Source organism: Ranitomeya imitator, chromosome 6 (assembly GCF_032444005.1).
Source record: "Ranitomeya imitator isolate aRanImi1 chromosome 6, aRanImi1.pri, whole genome shotgun sequence".
In the NCBI taxonomy this organism is placed as follows: Eukaryota; Metazoa; Chordata; class Amphibia; order Anura; family Dendrobatidae; genus Ranitomeya; species Ranitomeya imitator.
Window position 1 is genome coordinate 16,927,149 of NC_091287.1, and position 18,582 is coordinate 16,945,730.

Consider the following 18,582-nt stretch of genomic DNA (forward strand, 5'->3'; position numbering starts at 1 on the left):
AGCCCCCAAACATTCTGAGTGATCCCCTCCATGGATGAGAAGCCCCCACACATTGTGAGTGACCCCTCCATGGATGAGAAGCCCCCAAACATTCTGAGTGATCCCCTCCATGGATGAGAAGCCCCCACACATTGTGAGTGATCCCCTCCATGGATGAGAAGCCCCCACACATTGTGAGTGACCCCTCCATGGATGAGAAGCCCCCAAACATTCTGAGTGATCCCCTCCATGGATGAGAAGCCCCCACACATTGTGAGTGATCCCCTCCATGGATGAGAAGCCCCCACACATTGTGAGTGACCCCTCCATGGATGAGAAGCCCCCAAACATTCTGAGTGATCCCCTCCATGGATGAGAAGCCCCCACACATTGTGAGTGATCCCCTCCATGGATGAGAAGCCCCCACACATTGTGAGTGACCCCTCCATGGATGAGAAGCCCCCAAACATTCTGAGTGATCCCCTCCATGGATGAGAAGCCCCCACACATTGTGAGTGACCCCTCCATGGATGAGAAGCCCCCAAACATTCTGAGTGATCCCCTCCATGGATGAGAAGCCCCCACACATTGTGAGTGATCCCTCCATGGATGAGAAGCCCCCACACATTGTGAGTGACCCTTCCATGGATGAGAAGCCCCCACACAGTGTGAGTGACCCCCTCCATGGATGAGAAGCCCCCACACATTGTGAGTGACCCTTCCATGGATGAGAAGCCCCCACACATTGTGAGTGACCCTTCCATGGATGAGAAGCCCCCACACATTGTGAGTGACCCTTCCATGGATGAGAAGCCCCCACACATTGTGAGTGATCCCCTCCATGGATGAGAAGCCCCCACACATTGTGAGTGACCCCTCCATGGATGAGAAGCCCCCAAACATTCTGAGTGATCCCCTCCATGGATGAGAAGCCCCCACACATTGTGAGTGACCCCTCCATGGATGAGAAGCCCCCACACATTGTGAGTGACCCGTCCATGGATGAGAAGCCTCCACACATTGTGAGTGATCCACCTCCATGGATGAGAAGCCCCCGCACATTGTGAGTGATCCCCTCCATGGATGAGAAGTCTCCGCACATTGTGAGTGATCCCCCTCCATGGATGAGAAGTCTCCGCACATTGTGAGTGATCCCCTCCATGGATGAGAAGCCTCCACACATTGTGAGTGATCCCCTCCATGGATGAGAAGCCCCCACACATTGTGAGTGATCCCCTCCATGGATGAGAAGCCCCCACACATTGTGAGTGACCCTTCCATGGATGAGAAGCCCCCAAACATTCTGAGTGATCCCCTCCATGGATGAGAAGCCCCCACACATTGTGAGTGACCCCTCCATGGATGAGAAGCCTCCACACATTGTGAGTGATCCCCTCCATGGATGAGAAGCCCCCAAACATTCTGAGTGATCCCCTCCATGGATGAGAATCCCCCACACATTGTGAGTGACCCCTCCATGGATGAGAAGCCCCCAAACATTCTGAGTGATCCCCTCCATGGATGAGAAGCCCCCACACATTGTGAGTGACCCTTCCATGGATGAGAAGCCCCCACACATTGTGAGTGATCCCCTCCATGGATGAGAAGCCCCCACACATTGTGAGTGACCCCTCCATGGATGAGAAGCCCCCACACATTGTGAGTGATCCCCTCCATGGATGAGAAGCCCCCGCACATTGTGAGTGACCCTTCCATGGATGAGAAGCCCCCAAACATTCTGAGTGATCCCCTCCATGGATGAGAAGCCCCCACACATTGTGAGTGACCCCCTCCATGGATGAGAAGCCCCCACACATTGTGAGTGACCCCTCCATGGATGAGAAGCCCCCAAACATTCTGAGTGATCCCCTCCATGGATGAGAAGCCCCCGCACATTGTGAGTGACCCCCTCCATGGATGAGAAGCCTCCACACATTGTGAGTGACCCCATCCATGTATGAGAAGCCCCCACACATTGTGAGTGATCCCCTCCATGGATGAGAAGCCTCCACACATTGTGAGTGATCCCCTCCATGGATGAGAAGCCCCCACACATTGTGAGTGACCCTTCCATGGATGAGAAGCCCCCACACAGTGTGAGTGACCCCCTCCATGGATGAGAAGTCCCCACACATTGTGAGTGACCCCCTCCATGGATGAGAAGCCTCCACACATTGTGAGTGATCCCCTCCATGGATGAGAAGCCCCCACACATTGTGAGTGATCCCCTCCATGGATGAGAAGTCTCCGCACATTGTGAGTGATCCCCCTCCATGGATGAGAAGCCTCCACACATTGTGAGTGATCCCCTCCATGGATGAGAAGCCCCCAAACATTCTGAGTGATCCCCTCCATGGATGAGAAGCCCCCACACATTGTGAGTGACCCTTCCATGGATGAGAAGCCCCCAAACATTCTGAGTGATCCCCTCCATGGATGAGAAGCCCCCACACATTGTGAGTGACCCTTCCATGGATGAGAAGCCCCCAAACATTCTGAGTGATCCCCTCCATGGATGAGAAGCCCCCACACATTGTGAGTGATCCCCTCCATGGATGAGAAGCCCCCACACATTGTGAGTGACCCTTCCATGGATGAGAAGCCCCCAAACATTCTGAGTGATCCCCTCCATGGATGAGAAGCCCCCACACATTGTGAGTGACCCCTCCATGGATGAGAAGCCCCCAAACATTCTGAGTGATCCCCTCCATGGATGAGAAGCCCCCACACATTGTGAGTGATCCCCTCCATGGATGAGAAGCCCCCACACATTGTGAGTGACCCCTCCATGGATGAGAAGCCCCCAAACATTCTGAGTGATCCCCTCCATGGATGAGAAGCCCCCACACATTGTGAGTGATCCCCTCCATGGATGAGAAGCCCCCACACATTGTGAGTGACCCCTCCATGGATGAGAAGCCCCCAAACATTCTGAGTGATCCCCTCCATGGATGAGAAGCCCCCACACATTGTGAGTGATCCCCTCCATGGATGAGAAGCCCCCACACATTGTGAGTGACCCCTCCATGGATGAGAAGCCCCCAAACATTCTGAGTGATCCCCTCCATGGATGAGAAGCCCCCACACATTGTGAGTGACCCCTCCATGGATGAGAAGCCCCCAAACATTCTGAGTGATCCCCTCCATGGATGAGAAGCCCCCACACATTGTGAGTGATCCCTCCATGGATGAGAAGCCCCCACACATTGTGAGTGACCCTTCCATGGATGAGAAGCCCCCACACAGTGTGAGTGACCCCCTCCATGGATGAGAAGCCCCCACACATTGTGAGTGACCCTTCCATGGATGAGAAGCCCCCACACATTGTGAGTGACCCTTCCATGGATGAGAAGCCCCCACACATTGTGAGTGACCCTTCCATGGATGAGAAGCCCCCACACATTGTGAGTGATCCCCTCCATGGATGAGAAGCCCCCACACATTGTGAGTGACCCCTCCATGGATGAGAAGCCCCCAAACATTCTGAGTGATCCCCTCCATGGATGAGAAGCCCCCACACATTGTGAGTGACCCCTCCATGGATGAGAAGCCCCCACACATTGTGAGTGACCCGTCCATGGATGAGAAGCCTCCACACATTGTGAGTGATCCACCTCCATGGATGAGAAGCCCCCGCACATTGTGAGTGATCCCCTCCATGGATGAGAAGTCTCCGCACATTGTGAGTGATCCCCCTCCATGGATGAGAAGTCTCCGCACATTGTGAGTGATCCCCTCCATGGATGAGAAGCCTCCACACATTGTGAGTGATCCCCTCCATGGATGAGAAGCCCCCACACATTGTGAGTGACCCCTCCATGGATGAGAAGCCCCCACACATTGTGAGTGACCCCTCCATGGATGAGAAGCCCCCACACATTGTGAGTGACCCGTCCATGGATGAGAAGCCTCCACACATTGTGAGTGATCCACCTCCATGGATGAGAAGCCCCCGCACATTGTGAGTGATCCCCTCCATGGATGAGAAGTCTCCGCACATTGTGAGTGATCCCCCTCCATGGATGAGAAGTCTCCGCACATTGTGAGTGATCCCCTCCATGGATGAGAAGCCTCCACACATTGTGAGTGATCCCCTCCATGGATGAGAAGCCCCCACACATTGTGAGTGATCCCCTCCATGGATGAGAAGCCCCCACACATTGTGAGTGACCCTTCCATGGATGAGAAGCCCCCAAACATTCTGAGTGATCCCCTCCATGGATGAGAAGCCCCCACACATTGTGAGTGACCCCTCCATGGATGAGAAGCCTCCACACATTGTGAGTGATCCCCTCCATGGATGAGAAGCCCCCAAACATTCTGAGTGATCCCCTCCATGGATGAGAATCCCCCACACATTGTGAGTGACCCCTCCATGGATGAGAAGCCCCCACACATTGTGAGTGACCCTTCCATGGATGAGAAGCCCCCACACATTGTGAGTGATCCCCTCCATGGATGAGAAGCCCCCACACATTGTGAGTGACCCCTCCATGGATGAGAAGCCCCCAAACATTCTGAGTGATCCCCTCCATGGATGAGAAGCCTCCACACATTGTGAGTGACCCCCTCCATGGATGAGAAGCCCCCACACATTGTGAGTGATCCCCTCCATGGATGAGAAGCCCCCGCACATTGTGAGTGACCCTTCCATGGATGAGAAGCCCCCAAACATTCTGAGTGATCCCCTCCATGGATGAGAAGCCCCCACACATTGTGAGTGACCCCCTCCATGGATGAGAAGCCCCCACACATTGTGAGTGACCCCTCCATGGATGAGAAGCCCCCAAACATTCTGAGTGATCCCCTCCATGGATGAGAAGCCCCCGCACATTGTGAGTGACCCCCTCCATGGATGAGAAGCCTCCACACATTGTGAGTGACCCCCTCCATGTATGAGAAGCCCCCACACATTGTGAGTGATCCCCTCCATGGATGAGAAGCCTCCACACATTGTGAGTGATCCCCTCCATGGATGAGAAGCCCCCACACATTGTGAGTGACCCTTCCATGGATGAGAAGCCCCCACACAGTGTGAGTGACCCCCTCCATGGATGAGAAGCCCCCACACATTGTGAGTGACCCTTCCATGGATGAGAAGCCCCCACACATTGTGAGTGACCCTTCCATGGATGAGAAGCCTCCACACATTGTGAGTGATCCCCTCCATGGATGAGAAGCCCCCACACATTGTGAGTGACCCTTCCATGGATGAGAAGCCCCCACACATTGTGAGTGACCCTTCCATGGATGAGAAGCCCCCACACATTGTGAGTGATCCCCTCCATGGATGAGAAGCCCCCACACATTGTGAGTGACCCCTCCATGGATGAGAAGCCCCCAAACATTCTGAGTGATCCCCTCCATGGATGAGAAGCCTCCACACATTGTGAGTGACCCCCTCCATGGATGAGAAGCCCCCACACATTGTGAGTGATCCCCTCCATGGATGAGAAGCCCCCGCACATTGTGAGTGACCCTTCCATGGATGAGAAGCCCCCAAACATTCTGAGTGATCCCCTCCATGGATGAGATGCCCCCACACATTGTGAGTGACCCCCTCCATGGATGAGAAGCCCCCACACATTGTGAGTGACCCCCTCCATGGATGAGAAGCCCCCACACATGAATGGTCTCAGGAGGCTTTACTGCCGGCAGACATAGGACTCATGGCAGCGTCACCTTCTCTTCTACAGACAATTGTTCTTTCAGATGTCCCTATGGTTTGAAGGGGACTTCATCAGAGAACATAACTTTGTAGGACATACAGGGATTGTACTGCAGAACACGAGAATAAAGTTATTTTTTCTACGTTGTTTTTGATCCCAGACAGTGGGCTCGCTTATGAAATGCCGATAATTGTACTCCAGTAACCATAGAAACAACCGACTAAAATATCTAAAAGCACTGAAGCAGCAAAGATTGTGGAAAACCAAATTTTATGTCGGTCCCAAAACTTTTGGCCTCAACTGTACAATAAAAAGAAAAGAGGGAAAAGCATAAACCGTACATAAAAAATAGATATGAAATTTACAGATAGATATTTATGTGATACCATCACAAAGAAGCAAGTATTTGTAAAGTGTAAAGAAAATGATACCCTTTTTTTAAATTATTTTAAGAATATAAATATGAACATTCTGAGGTGCATTTATATTCAGCCCCTGTAGCCTGATGTCCCCAAATAAAATCCTGAGAGACCAATTGCCTTCAGAAGTCACATAATTAGTACATTGTGTCCCTCTGGGTGTGATTTCTTCAGAATAACTATAGCTGCTCTTTGAAGGCCTCAGAGGTTTGTGTGAGAACATTAAAGCTCAAACAGCATCATGAAAACTAAGAAGGAGCCCACCAGACAAATCAGGGATAAAGTTGTGGAGAAGAGTAAAGCAGGGTTGGGTTATAAAAATAGTCCAACCTTTGAACATCTCACAGAACACTGTTGAAACCATCATCCAATAATAGGAGTATGGCACAACTGCAAACCTACCAAGACATGGTCATAGACCTAACCTGACATCCCAAGCAAGGAAAGCACTAATGAGTGAAGCAGCCGAGAGACCCATGGTAACTGTGGAGGAGATGTAGAGATCCATAGCTCAGGGTGGGAGAAGCTGTCCACAGTATAACTATTAACCGTATACTTTACAAATTGGGCCGTTATGGAAGAGTGTCAAGAAGAAAGACATTTTTGAAAGTCATAAGAAGTTCCATTTGCAGGGGACACAGCGAGCATGTGGAAGAAGGTGATCTGATCAGATGACACCAAATGGGAACTTTTGGGGCTAAATGCAAAACACTATGTGTGACAAAAAACTAACACTGCACATAACTCTGAAAACACCATCCCTACTGTCACATATGGTGGTGGCAACATCATGCTGAAGAAGGATTGTCTTCAACTGGGGCAGGGAAGCTGGTCAGAGTTGATGGGAAGATGGATGAAGCTAAATACAGGGCAATCCTAGAGGAAAACCTGTTTGAGGCTGCTGGACACTTGAGATTAGGGCGTAGGTTAGAGCAGGACAACAACCCTAAACATCCTGCCAGAGCTACAATGGAGGGCTTAGATCAGAGCATAATCATGTGTGTGAATGGCACAGTCACGGTCCAGACCAAAATCCCACAGACTCTGTGACAAGTCATGAAAATTGCTGATCACAAACGTCTCCATCGAATCTCCCTGAGCAAGAGCGAGTGTGCAAAAAAGAAGAGGCAAAATGTCACCTCTAGATGTGCAAAGCTGGGAGAGACAGACCTCAAAAGACTGCAGCAGTAATTGCAGCAAAAGGAGGTCCTACAAAGTACTGACTCAGGGGCTCAATACAAATGCACCTTACAATATTCAGATTTATATTTTTTAAATAATTAGAAAACCCTGTATCATTTCCTTTATACGTCACAAGCACTTATTACTTAGCATTTGGTATCAGAAAATTATGGGTGTAACGTGAAAAAGTGGGGAAAAGTTCATGAATATTTTTCCAACGCACTGTAGATGGATAGATACGGTAACTTGTGAACGTATTTACCACACCTTAACATTTTCCATGTTTTGTTGTTATAACCTTGAATTTCACTGTTGTTTTTGAGGGTTTGCATCAGTTCATGTAATGAACTTGCCTACAATTGTGAACATTTGGTTTTCTTGTTTTTGTGTGAAACAAACAACAAATAGGACAAAATAACCAAAAACTTCAGTGTGCAAAACAATTTACCCCCCCTAAAGTCAGTACTTTGTAGAGCCTCCTTTTGTGGCAAATACTGCTGCAGTCACTTTGGAATAGTCTCTATGAGTTTTCCACATCTGGCTACTGGGATTTTTGCCTAATCCTCAAGGCAAAACTGCTCTAGCTCCTTCACATTAGATGGTTTCCTCTGGAGAACAGCGATCGTCAAGTCTGACCACAGATTCTCCAGTGGATTAAGGTCTGGGCTGTAACTCGGCCACTCAAAAACATTTACATGCTTCTAATGCTTGCTTTAGCAGTATGCTTTGGGTCATTGTCTTGTTAGACGGTGAACCTCCATCCTGGTCACAATTCACTGACAGAAACAGGTATTAATCAAGAATATCCCTGTATTTCACGTCATCCATCTTCACCTCGACCATTATCCCTGTCCCTGCTGCTGAAAAAAATCCCCATGGCATGATGCTGCCACCATCATTTTTCACTGTGGGGATGATGTTCTTGTGGTGATGAGCGGTGTTGCTTTGGCACCAGACATAGCGTTTACCTTGGTGGACAAAAAGTTCAATTTTGGTCTCATCTGACCAAAGCACCTTCCTCTATACATTTTGGGGAGTCTCCCATCCGTCATTTGGTAAACTCAAAACGAGTCTTACAATTTTTGTGTGTAAGTAAAGGCTTTTATCTGCCCACTGCTCTATGGAGTGTATGGCTTATTGTGGTCGTATGTACAGATACTCCAGTCTCTGCTTGCGAACTCTGCAGCTCCTTCAGGATTACCTTTGGTTTCTGTGCTGCCTCTCTGATTAATGCCCTCTTTGCCTGTGCTGAAAGTTTTGGTGGATGACCTCTCTTGGTAGGTTTGTTGTGGTGCCATGTTCTTTCCATTGATGATAATGGATTTGATGGTGGTATTGGGGATCATCAGAAATTGAGAGGTTTTTTTTAACCGAACCTTGACTTGTACTTCTCAACAACTTTGTCCCTGAGTTCTTTGGAGATCTCCTTGGTCTTCATTATACTGTTTGGAGATCTCCTTGGTCTTCATGGTGTTGTTTGGAGATCTCCTCAGCCGTCATGGTGTTGTTTGGAGATCTCCTTGATCTTCATGGTGTTGTTTGGAGATCTCTTTGGTCTTCATGGTGTTGTTTGGAGATCTCCTTGGTCTTCATGGTGTTGTTTGGAGATCTCCTTGGTCTTCATGGTGTTTGGAGATCTCTTTGGTCTTCATGGTGTTGTTTGGAGATCTCCTCAGCCGTCATGGAGCTGTTTGGAGATCTCCTTGATCTTTATGGTGTTGTTTGGAGATCTCCTTGGTCTTCATGGTGTTGTTTGGAGATCTCCTTGGTCTTTATGGTGTTGTTTGGAGATCTCCTCAGCCGCCATGGTGTTGTTTGGAGATCTCCTTGGTCTTCATGGTGTTTGGTTAGCGGTGCCTCTTGTTAATGGTGCTGAATCCTCTGTGCCTTTTCATAGAAGGTAAAGTGTATATACTGACAGACATGTGACACTTAGATTGCACACAGGTGGACGTCCTGTCACTAAGCACGGGACTTATGTAGGGAATTGCTTGCACCAGAAAATTTTTAGAGGCTTCATAGCAAAAGGGGTGAATACATATGCAAATGCCAATTTTTAGTTATTTGAGCCCATAAATTACATTTTTGCCTATATTTTTCTCACTTCACCAACTTAGACTATTTAGTGCTGATGCATCACACACAAATCGGATTACAAAAGGATTAACACACAGGTTGCAATGTAGCAAAATAGATAAAAAGTCAAGGGGATGAATACTTTTGCAAACCACTGTATAAAAGGGTGGTGTCTATCAGCACCTGGCACATTCTATGGCATCGGACCTTGTGAAATTGCTCCACACCCAATGTTTATCTCTTCTATAACCAGGATTTTCTATGTGCTCTTTTTTCTTATTGCCGAGAGATGAGGCGGAGAGAACTTTTGTGCTCCATGGACAAAGCGTAGAATGTAGGCTATCTTCAGGAGAGGGTGCGCACCCCTGAGAGCCGACTGTTGTGTGGGAATTCATGTCCTATAAAGGTCTCTGGACACAGAAAATCCACATTTGCATTTACTCCGAGTCATCTATTGAGGGGACTGCGGCCTGGAGTCAGCGCTCTCTGCCCGGGCAGCCAGAATTATGCGGAAACTTTGGGTTTTTTGGAAAGGAATCTCATTAAACCTCTCCGAGAAGAGTCCAGAGAATCCGTAACAACCTCTGTGAGGTGAAGCTCGCACATCTACAAGGCTCCAGGGTCAGACCCTTATTGTACGCCTCCTGAAAATGTGTGACACCCACACAAAAAGAGATTGGCGTGAAACAATGGAGAGAGACGCCGAAAAGATTAGAGCCGGTATCTGAGCACAATCAGTATTCAGCCCTGTCACCCAATAATCTCCTGAGCGAAACCCGGGGAAAAATAAAGAGGCAACCGTGAAAAACAAGAGAAAAACTGCAACAACAAGTGCAAATGACACCGCCCTGCAGTCACAACATGGAAAGCCTGGCAGAGTTTGCTTATTGTTAACTTTTTTTTTTTTTTATAGTATATGAAAAATATTTTGTGGCCAGGAAACTATCAACAAGCAGGAGAAAGAAAGAGAAAGAAAGAAAAAGAAAGAAAGAAAAAAAGAAAGAAAGAAAGAAAAAGAAAGAAAGAAAGAAGGAAAGAAAGAAAGAAAGGAAGGAAGAAAGAAAGAAAGAAAGAAAGAAAGAAAGAAAGAAAGAAAGAAAGAAAGAAAGAAAGAAAGAAAGAAAGAAAGAAAGAAAGAAAGAAAGAAAGAAAGAAAGAAAGAAAGAAAGAAAAAGGAAGAAAGAAGGAAAGAAGATAAAAATAGATATGAAATATATATATAGCTAGACAGGAAAAATGTCAGCAATCTAGTTGTGAGATACTGAAAAAAAAGAAAGCTAGATGGTTAGATAGATAGATGACAGGAGATGCCGCGCTGGTGGAGTGTTATTAATGGAGCCCTAATTGGCTCAGTGACTACAGAAGACAGAGCACAATGGGGCTGACAGGAGTATTGTGTAACAACTCATAAAAGATTTCATAAAAGACAATCACAGAAGAAGTACGAAATAATTTGACAGGCAAGTAATTAACATGATCAGACGGAGCAAAACACAATTAATGCCATGACTTAAGCAAAATAAATTATCTTAATATCCACCTTGTGTTCAGTTGGTAGAACAATTCCATATGCAAAATATGAGACTTTATAGACAGATAGATAATATATATATATATATAATAGATAGATAATAGATAGATAGATAATATATCATAGATAATAGATAGATCATAGATAGATAGATAGATAGATAGACAATAGATAAATGATAGATAATAGATAAATGATAGATAATAGATAGATTATAGATAGATAATATAAAATAGATAAATAGATAAAGAGATACATAATAGATAATATATAGATAATAGATACATAGATAATAGATAGATAATAGATAAATAATATATAGATAATAGAAAGATGATATATAAATAGATAATAGACATATAATAGATAGATAATAGATAGATAATAGACATATAATAGATAGATAGTAGATATATAATAGACTTAGTTCTGGAAAGTAAAACAATTTGCTGCTGCTGATCTATGATTTCAGCTCTGGATAGCTCAGGTGACGTGTTAATGTGAACGTCTTGGAAAGAGATTTTAATAAGAAACCAATTAGATTTCCCAAAGCCGCTTGTGTCTGGAGGAAGGTGCGGGGCGCTCGGTGACTGGAAAAAAATTTTTGAATGAAAAAGTGCTAAACTATGTTGTATGATTCCTTGATCTTCTTCCATTGTGGAGAGATCTCCGGCACAGATCACTTACAGGATCACACGCAGAGTGCAGCCATTTCCATGGAGGGTTTCCCTCATTCAGCCCTATGGGTAAAGCAGCTGTGAGAAGCTAGAATGAAGGACATGTTAATGATTCAGGTCCGGCGCTGCAGTCAGATAAGTCGCTGCCCATGAGGATCTTGGCGTGGGGACTGGCAGAAGGTTGTGTAAGACAATTGCACTAATATAAGCCGTGCGGATTATAACGAGCGCATGACACCATGTATTACCAAGGAAAAAACGCTCACCATATATTACCATCCGCGTGAGGAACACCACATAAGTGCAGGACATAGTGAGCGCGCGCCACCGTGCATTACCGCGTGTACAGAATATCGCAGGACTGCACAATGTGCATTATATACAGTCCCATGTAACACTGCCAGATGACTGGGCAGAGACCGGTGTGGCTGCTCAGGGTTTCCATTATGAAGAAAGCTGGGAAAGCATCAAGGAGTGATAGAAAGCTACAAATGCAGAAAGCAAGCAATGCGGGAAGCAGAAATGCATCCAATGCACTGCAGATGTACATTCATACGTTCCTTCCCTTCTTTCCTCTTTCCTTCTCTTTCTTTTCTCAATCTCTTCCCTCATTTCCCTCCTTCCTTCGCCTCCTTTCTTCTCTCCCATTCTTCCATCCTTTCTTTTATTCCTTCCTTCCTTTCCTCCATCCATTTGATATCCTTCTTTCCTTCCCTCTCTTCTCTTCTCGCATGATTCTTTCCTTCCTCCCCTCCTTCTTTCCTTCCTCCCCTCCTTCCTTCCTTCCTCCATCCCTTCCTTCCCTCCATTTGTTCCTTCTTTTCTTCTCTTCTGCTCACCCTTCCTAATTTTCCTCCTTCCTACCTTCCATCCCATAATTGCAGTCACATGATTTAGGAGACGACCGTATGTGATGGAAATGGCAGAAGACAGCGATGGGTAAGTATTTTGTTACACACACTGGACATACTTCTTATCCTTCACATCCCCTTATTTCACCCTTCCTTTTTCTTCTTACCTTCTGTGCCTTCCTTTTTGTATCCATTTACTTCTCTTTATCATCTTCTCATTGTCATCTATCTTTTCTTCCCATACATTGAACATTTGTCTTTTTCCATTCCTCTACTTCCCACTCTTTCCTCCTTGCTGTTTTCCGTTCTGTCAACTTTTCATCCTTCTTCCTATTACCTAATGGGTCCATTTCCTTTTTCCATCTCTTTCTTTCCATTGAATTAATTCCTTTCCTCACTCCTTTCTTGCCTTTTCCCACCAATCCCTTACTTTTGTTCTTTTCTCTTCCTTTCCTGCCTCACCTATTCCCTTTCATTCATGGTTTCCTTCCCTTCTTTGCTATCCACTTCCACCTCTTTCTTCTTGTTGCCCCCACTCTTCCTTCCATTATTTTCTCTTTCCTTCTGCGCTTTCGTCCACTGTTCTCTTCCTTCCTCTTTGCCTCCATTCTTTTCCTCCCTTTCCTTCTATGCTTTCTTCCATCGTTCTCTTCCTTCCTCTTTACCCTCATTCTTTTCCTCCCTTTCCTTCTGCGCTTTCTTCCATCGTTCTCTTCCTTTCTCTTTGACTTCATTCTTTTCCTCCCTTTCCTTCTGTGCTTTCTTCCATCGTTCTCTTCCTTCCACCTTTGCCTCCATTCTTTTCCTCCCTTTCCTTCTGCTTTTTCTTCCACCATTCTCTTCCTTCCTCTTTGCCTCCATTGTTTTCCTCTCTTTCCTTCTGCACTTTCTTCCACTGTTCTCTTCCTTCCTCTTTGCCTCCATTCTTTTCTTCTCTTATCCTTCTGCGCTTTCTTCCATCGTTCTCTTCCTTCCTCTTTGCCTCCATTCTTTTCTTCTCTTTTCCTTCTGCGCTTCTTTCCACCATTCTCTTCCTTCCTATTTACCTCCATTCTTTTCCTACCTTTACTTCTGTGATTTCTTTCATCGTTCTCTTCCTTCCTCTTTGCCCCCATTTTTTCCTCCCTTTCCTTCTGCGATTTCTTCAATCAATCTCTTCTTTCCTCTTTGCCTCCATTCTTTTCCTTTCTTTCCTTCCACCACTCTCTTCCTTCCTCTTTGCCTCCATTCTTTTCCTACCTTCCCTTCTGCGCTTTCTTCCATCATTCTCTTCCTTTCTCTTTGCCTCCATTATTTTCCTCCCTTTCCTTCTGCGTTTTCTTCCACCATTCTCTTCCTTCCTCTTTGCCTCCATTCTTTTCCTCCCTTTCCTTCTGTGTTTTCTTCCATCGTCCTCTTCCTTCCTCTTTGCCTCCATTCTTTTCCTACCTTTCCTTCTGTGCTTTCTTCCATCGTCCTCTTCCTTCCTCTTTGCCTCCATTGTTTTCCTCCCTTTCCTTCTGCGCTTTCTTCCACTGTTCTCTTCCTTCCTCTTTGCCTCCATTCTTTTCCTACCTTTCCTTCTGTGCTTTCTTCCATCGTCCTCTTCCTTCCTCTTTGCCTCCATTCTTTTCCTCCCTTTCCTTCTGTGCTTTCTTCCATCGTCCTCTTCCTTCCTCTTTGCCTCCATTCTTTTCCTCCCTTTCCTTCTGTGCTTTCTTTCATCGTCCTCTTCCTTCCTCTTTGCCTTCATTCTTTTCCTACCTTTCCTTCTGTGCTTTCTTCCATCGTCCTCTTCCTTCCTCTTTACCTCCATTCTTTTCCTCCCTTTCCTTCTGTGCTTTCTTCCATCGTCCTCTTCCTTCCTCTTTACCTCCATTCTTTTACTCCCTTTCCTTCTGTGCTTTCTTCCATTGTCCTCTTCCTTCCTCTTTGCCTCCATTCTTTTCCTCCCTTTCCTTCTGTGCTTTCTTCCATCGTCCTCTTCCTTCCTCTTTACCTCCATTCTATTCCTCCCTTTCCTTCTGTGCTTTCTTCCATCGTCCTCATCCTTCCTCTTTGCCTCCATTCTTTTCCTCCCTTTCCTTCTGTGCTTTCTTCCATCGTCCTCTTCCTTTCTCTTTACCTCCATTCTTTTACTCCCTTTCCTTCTGTGCTTTCTTCCATCATCCTCTTCCTTCCTCTTTGCCTCCATTCTTTTCCTCCCTTTCCTTCTGTGCTTTCTTCCATCGTCCTCTTCCTTCCTCTTTACCTCCATTCTATTCCTCCCTTTCCTTCTGTGCTTTCTTCCATCGTCCTCTTCCTTCCTCTTTGCCTCCATTCTTTTCCTCCCTTTCCTTCTGTGCTTTCTTCCATCGTCCTCTTCCTTCCTCCTTGCCTCCATTCTTTTCCTCCCTTTCCTTCTGCGCTTTCTTCCATCGTCCTCTTTCTTCCTCTTTGCCTCCATTCTTTTCCGCCCTTTCCTTCTGTGCTTTCTTCCATCGTCCTCTTCCTTCCTCTTTGCCTCCATTCTTTTCCTCCCTTTCCTTCTGCGCTTTCTTCCATCGTCCTCTTCCTTTCTCTTTACCTCCATTCTTTTCCTCCCTTTCCTTCTGTGCTTTCTTCCATCGTCCTCTTCCTTCCTCTTTGCCTCCATTCTTTTCCTCCATTTCCTTCTGTGCTTTCTTCCATCGTCCTCTTCCTTCCTCTTTACCTCCATTCTTTTCCTCCCTTTCCTTCTGTGCTTTCTTCCATCGTCCTCTTCCTTCCTCTTTACCTCCATTCTATTCCTCCCTTTCCTTCTGTGCTTTCTTCCATCGTCCTCTTCCTTCCTCTTTGCCTCCATTCTTTTCCTCCCTTTCCTTCTGTGCTTTCTTCCATCGTCCTCTTCCTTCCTCCTTGCCTCCATTCTTTTCCTCCCTTTCCTTCTGCGCTTTCTTCCATCGTCCTCTTTCTTCCTCTTTGCCTCCATTCTTTTCCGCCCTTTCCTTCTGTGCTTTCTTCCATCGTCCGCTTTCTTCCATCGTCCTCTTCCTTCCTCTTTGCCTCCATTCTTTTCCTCCCTTTCCTTCTGCACTTTCTTCCATCGTCCTCTTCCTTTCTCTTTACCTCCATTCTTTTCCTCCCTTTCCTTCTGCGCTTTCTTCCATCGTCCTCTTTCTTCCTCTTTGCCTCCATTCTTTTCCTCCCTTTCCTTCTGTGCTTTCTTCCATCGTCCTCTTCCTTTCTCTTTACCTCCATTCTTTTACTCCCTTTCCTTCTGTGCTTTCTTCCATCATCCTCTTCCTTCCTCTTTGCCTCCATTCTTTTCCTCCCTTTCCTTCTGTGCTTTCTTCCATCGTCCTCTTCCTTCCTCTTTACCTCCATTCTATTCCTCCCTTTCCTTCTGTGCTTTCTTCCATCGTCCTCTTCCTTCCTCTTTGCCTCCATTCTTTTCCTCCCTTTCCTTCTGTGCTTTCTTCCATCGTCCTCTTCCTTCCTCCTTGCCTCCATTCTTTTCCTCCCTTTCCTTCTGCGCTTTCTTCCATCGTCCTCTTTCTTCCTCTTTGCCTCCATTCTTTTCCGCCCTTTCCTTCTGTGCTTTCTTCCATCGTCCTCTTCCTTCCTCTTTGCCTCCATTCTTTTCCTCCCTTTCCTTCTGCGCTTTCTTCCATCGTCCTCTTCCTTTCTCTTTACCTCCATTCTTTTCCTCCCTTTCCTTCTGTGCTTTCTTCCATCGTCCTCTTCCTTCCTCTTTGCCTCCATTCTTTTCCTCCATTTCCTTCTGTGCTTTCTTCCATCGTCCTCTTCCTTCCTCTTTACCTCCATTCTTTTCCTCCCTTTCCTTCTGTGCTTTCTTCCATCGTCCTCTTCCTTCCTCTTTACCTCCATTCTATTCCTCCCTTTCCTTCTGTGCTTTCTTCCATCGTCCTCTTCCTTCCTCTTTGCCTCCATTCTTTTCCTCCCTTTCCTTCTGTGCTTTCTTCCATCGTCCTCTTCCTTCCTCCTTGCCTCCATTCTTTTCCTCCCTTTCCTTCTGCGCTTTCTTCCATCGTCCTCTTTCTTCCTCTTTGCCTCCATTCTTTTCCGCCCTTTCCTTCTGTGCTTTCTTCCATCGTCCGCTTTCTTCCATCGTCCTCTTCCTTCCTCTTTGCCTCCATTCTTTTCCTCCCTTTCCTTCTGCACTTTCTTCCATCGTCCTCTTCCTTTCTCTTTACCTCCATTCTTTTCCTCCCTTTCCTTCTGTGCTTTCTTCCATCGTCCTCTTCCTTCCTCTTTGCCTCCATTCTTTTCCTCCCTTTCCTTCTGCGCTTTCTTCCATCGTCCTCTTCCTTTCTCTTTACCTCCATTCTTTTCCTCCCTTTCCTTCTGTGCTTTCTTCCATCGTCCTCTTCCTTCCTCTTTGCCTCCATTCTTTTCCTCCCTTTCCTTCTGCGCTTTCTTCCATCGTCCTCTTCCTTTCTCTTTACCTCCATTCTTTTCCTCCCTTTCCTTCTGCGCTTTCTTCCATCGTCCTCTTCCTTCCTCTTTGCCTCCATTCTTTTCCTCCATTTCCTTCTGTGCTTTCTTCCATCGTCCTCTTCCTTCCTCTTTACCTCCATTCTTTTCCTCCCTTTCCTTCTGTGCTTTCTTCCATCGTCCTCTTCCTTCCTCTTTACCTCCATTCTATTCCTCCCTTTCCTTCTGTGCTTTCTTCCATCGTCCTCTTCCTTCCTCTTTGCCTCCATTCTTTTCCTCCCTTTCCTTCTGTGCTTTCTTCCATCGTCCTCTTCCTTCCTCCTTGCCTCCATTCTTTTCCTCCCTTTCCTTCTGCGCTTTCTTCCATCGTCCTCTTTCTTCCTCTTTGCCTCCATTCTTTTCCGCCCTTTCCTTCTGTGCTTTCTTCCATCGTCCTCTTCCTTCCTCTTTGCCTCCATTCTTTTCCTCCCTTTCCTTCTGCGCTTTCTTCCATCGTCCTCTTCCTTTCTCTTTACCTCCATTCTTTTCCTCCCTTTCCTTCTGTGCTTTCTTCCATCGTCCTCTTCCTTCCTCTTTACCTCCATTCTATTCCTCCCTTTCCTTCTGTGCTTTCTTCCATCGTCCTCTTCCTTTCTCTTTACCTCCATTCTTTTCCTCCCTTTCCTTCTGTGCTTTCTTCCATCGTCCTCTTCCTTCCTCTTTGCCTCCATTCTTTTCCTCCCTTTCCTTCTGCGCTTTCTTCCATCGTCCTCTTTCTTCCTCTTTGCCTCCATTCTTTTCCTCCCTTTCCTTCTGTGCTTTCTTCCATCGTCCTCTTCCTTCCTCTTTGCCTCCATTCTTTTCCTCCATTTCCTTCTGTGCTTTCTTCCATCGTCCTCTTCCTTCCTCTTTACCTCCATTCTTTTCCTCCCTTTCCTTCTGTGCTTTCTTCCATTGTCCTCTTCCTTCCTCTTTACCTCCATTCTTTTCCTACCTTTCCTTCTGCGCTTTCTTCCACTGTTCTCTTCCTTCCTGTTACTTTGTGTAAATCCCACATTCAACTCATTGATGCTTTGGTGCCAAGTAACGACACTAATGATTTAATTTGAAGATTCACAAATGTTTTGCGCGTCTCGTACTTCTCCGAACTTGGGATCTGTTTATCCAACACCCTGTGACTCCGGCGGGTTTACACGTCCTTATCGCTGAATAATCAGAGTCTTAATCGCTCCGTGAAGTCAATTAACACCTCCGGTCTAATTACCGTCTATGGTAAGAACTCGACCGTCTTCACGGTTCTGAGCGTCTTCCATTTCTTTACGGCTCCTCCTAGGCCGGGTCTCCAGGTCCAGTCCTTGTAGATCCCATCGGGGGGGGAGGCTTCCAGGATTTACAGTATGTTCTTAATTAGCCAATTAACCTCACTCCAGTTGGAAATGTAAAATGTCTCCACGGTGTGTGAGAAATTGAAATCCAGACCCATCGGACGCCCAGAATTAAATTTTTAAGTTTACAATTTAATTGGATATTAACGACATCTGAATTCCTGCAATTATTTTCGTTAAGATGTTTAAAAAAAGGAGTGATCAGTTTTAATTAAAGGGTTTCCATGCTTCACACAATCCGTTTTTGCGATGTCGCCTCCAGCTGTGATTTGCAGGGAAATCGTGATGCAATTTCCTTACAGCGCCACCACAGGAGTAAAGATGTATTACACCACTCCCTTACGGAATGAATGGACACTGTGTCGGGATTTTACTGAACCTTCGATGCTCATGGTCGGAGTCACCCACTGCATATAGCCTAGGAAGCGATGATACACAA

General features: G+C 46.3%; 2 protein-coding genes across 2 annotated transcripts; both read right to left on the bottom strand.

The window, feature by feature from the left end:
- Nucleotides 1–12,860: 12,860 nt before the first annotated feature.
- Nucleotides 12,861–13,499, bottom strand: LOC138643284 (octapeptide-repeat protein T2-like). Its single transcript, XM_069732215.1, has one exon. The coding sequence runs from the start codon at nucleotides 13,497–13,499 to the stop codon at nucleotides 12,861–12,863; it is 639 nt and encodes a 212-aa protein (XP_069588316.1).
- A 29-nt stretch (nucleotides 13,500–13,528) lies between these two features.
- On the bottom strand, nucleotides 13,529–15,061 carry LOC138643285 (trichohyalin-like). Its single transcript, XM_069732216.1, has one exon. It carries the CDS (start codon nucleotides 15,059–15,061, stop codon nucleotides 13,529–13,531), a length of 1,533 nt encoding a protein of 510 aa, XP_069588317.1.
- Nucleotides 15,062–18,582: the final 3,521 nt, after the last annotated feature.

Bases quoted from the DNA above. Each gene is read 5' to 3' on its own strand.
- LOC138643284 (XM_069732215.1), bottom strand. From the start codon at position 13,499: ATGGGGGCAAAGAGGAAGGAAGAGAACGATGAAAGAAATCACAGAAGT.
- LOC138643285 (XM_069732216.1), bottom strand. From the start codon at position 15,061: ATGGAGGTAAAGAGGAAGGAAGAGGACGATGGAAGAAAGCACAGAAGG.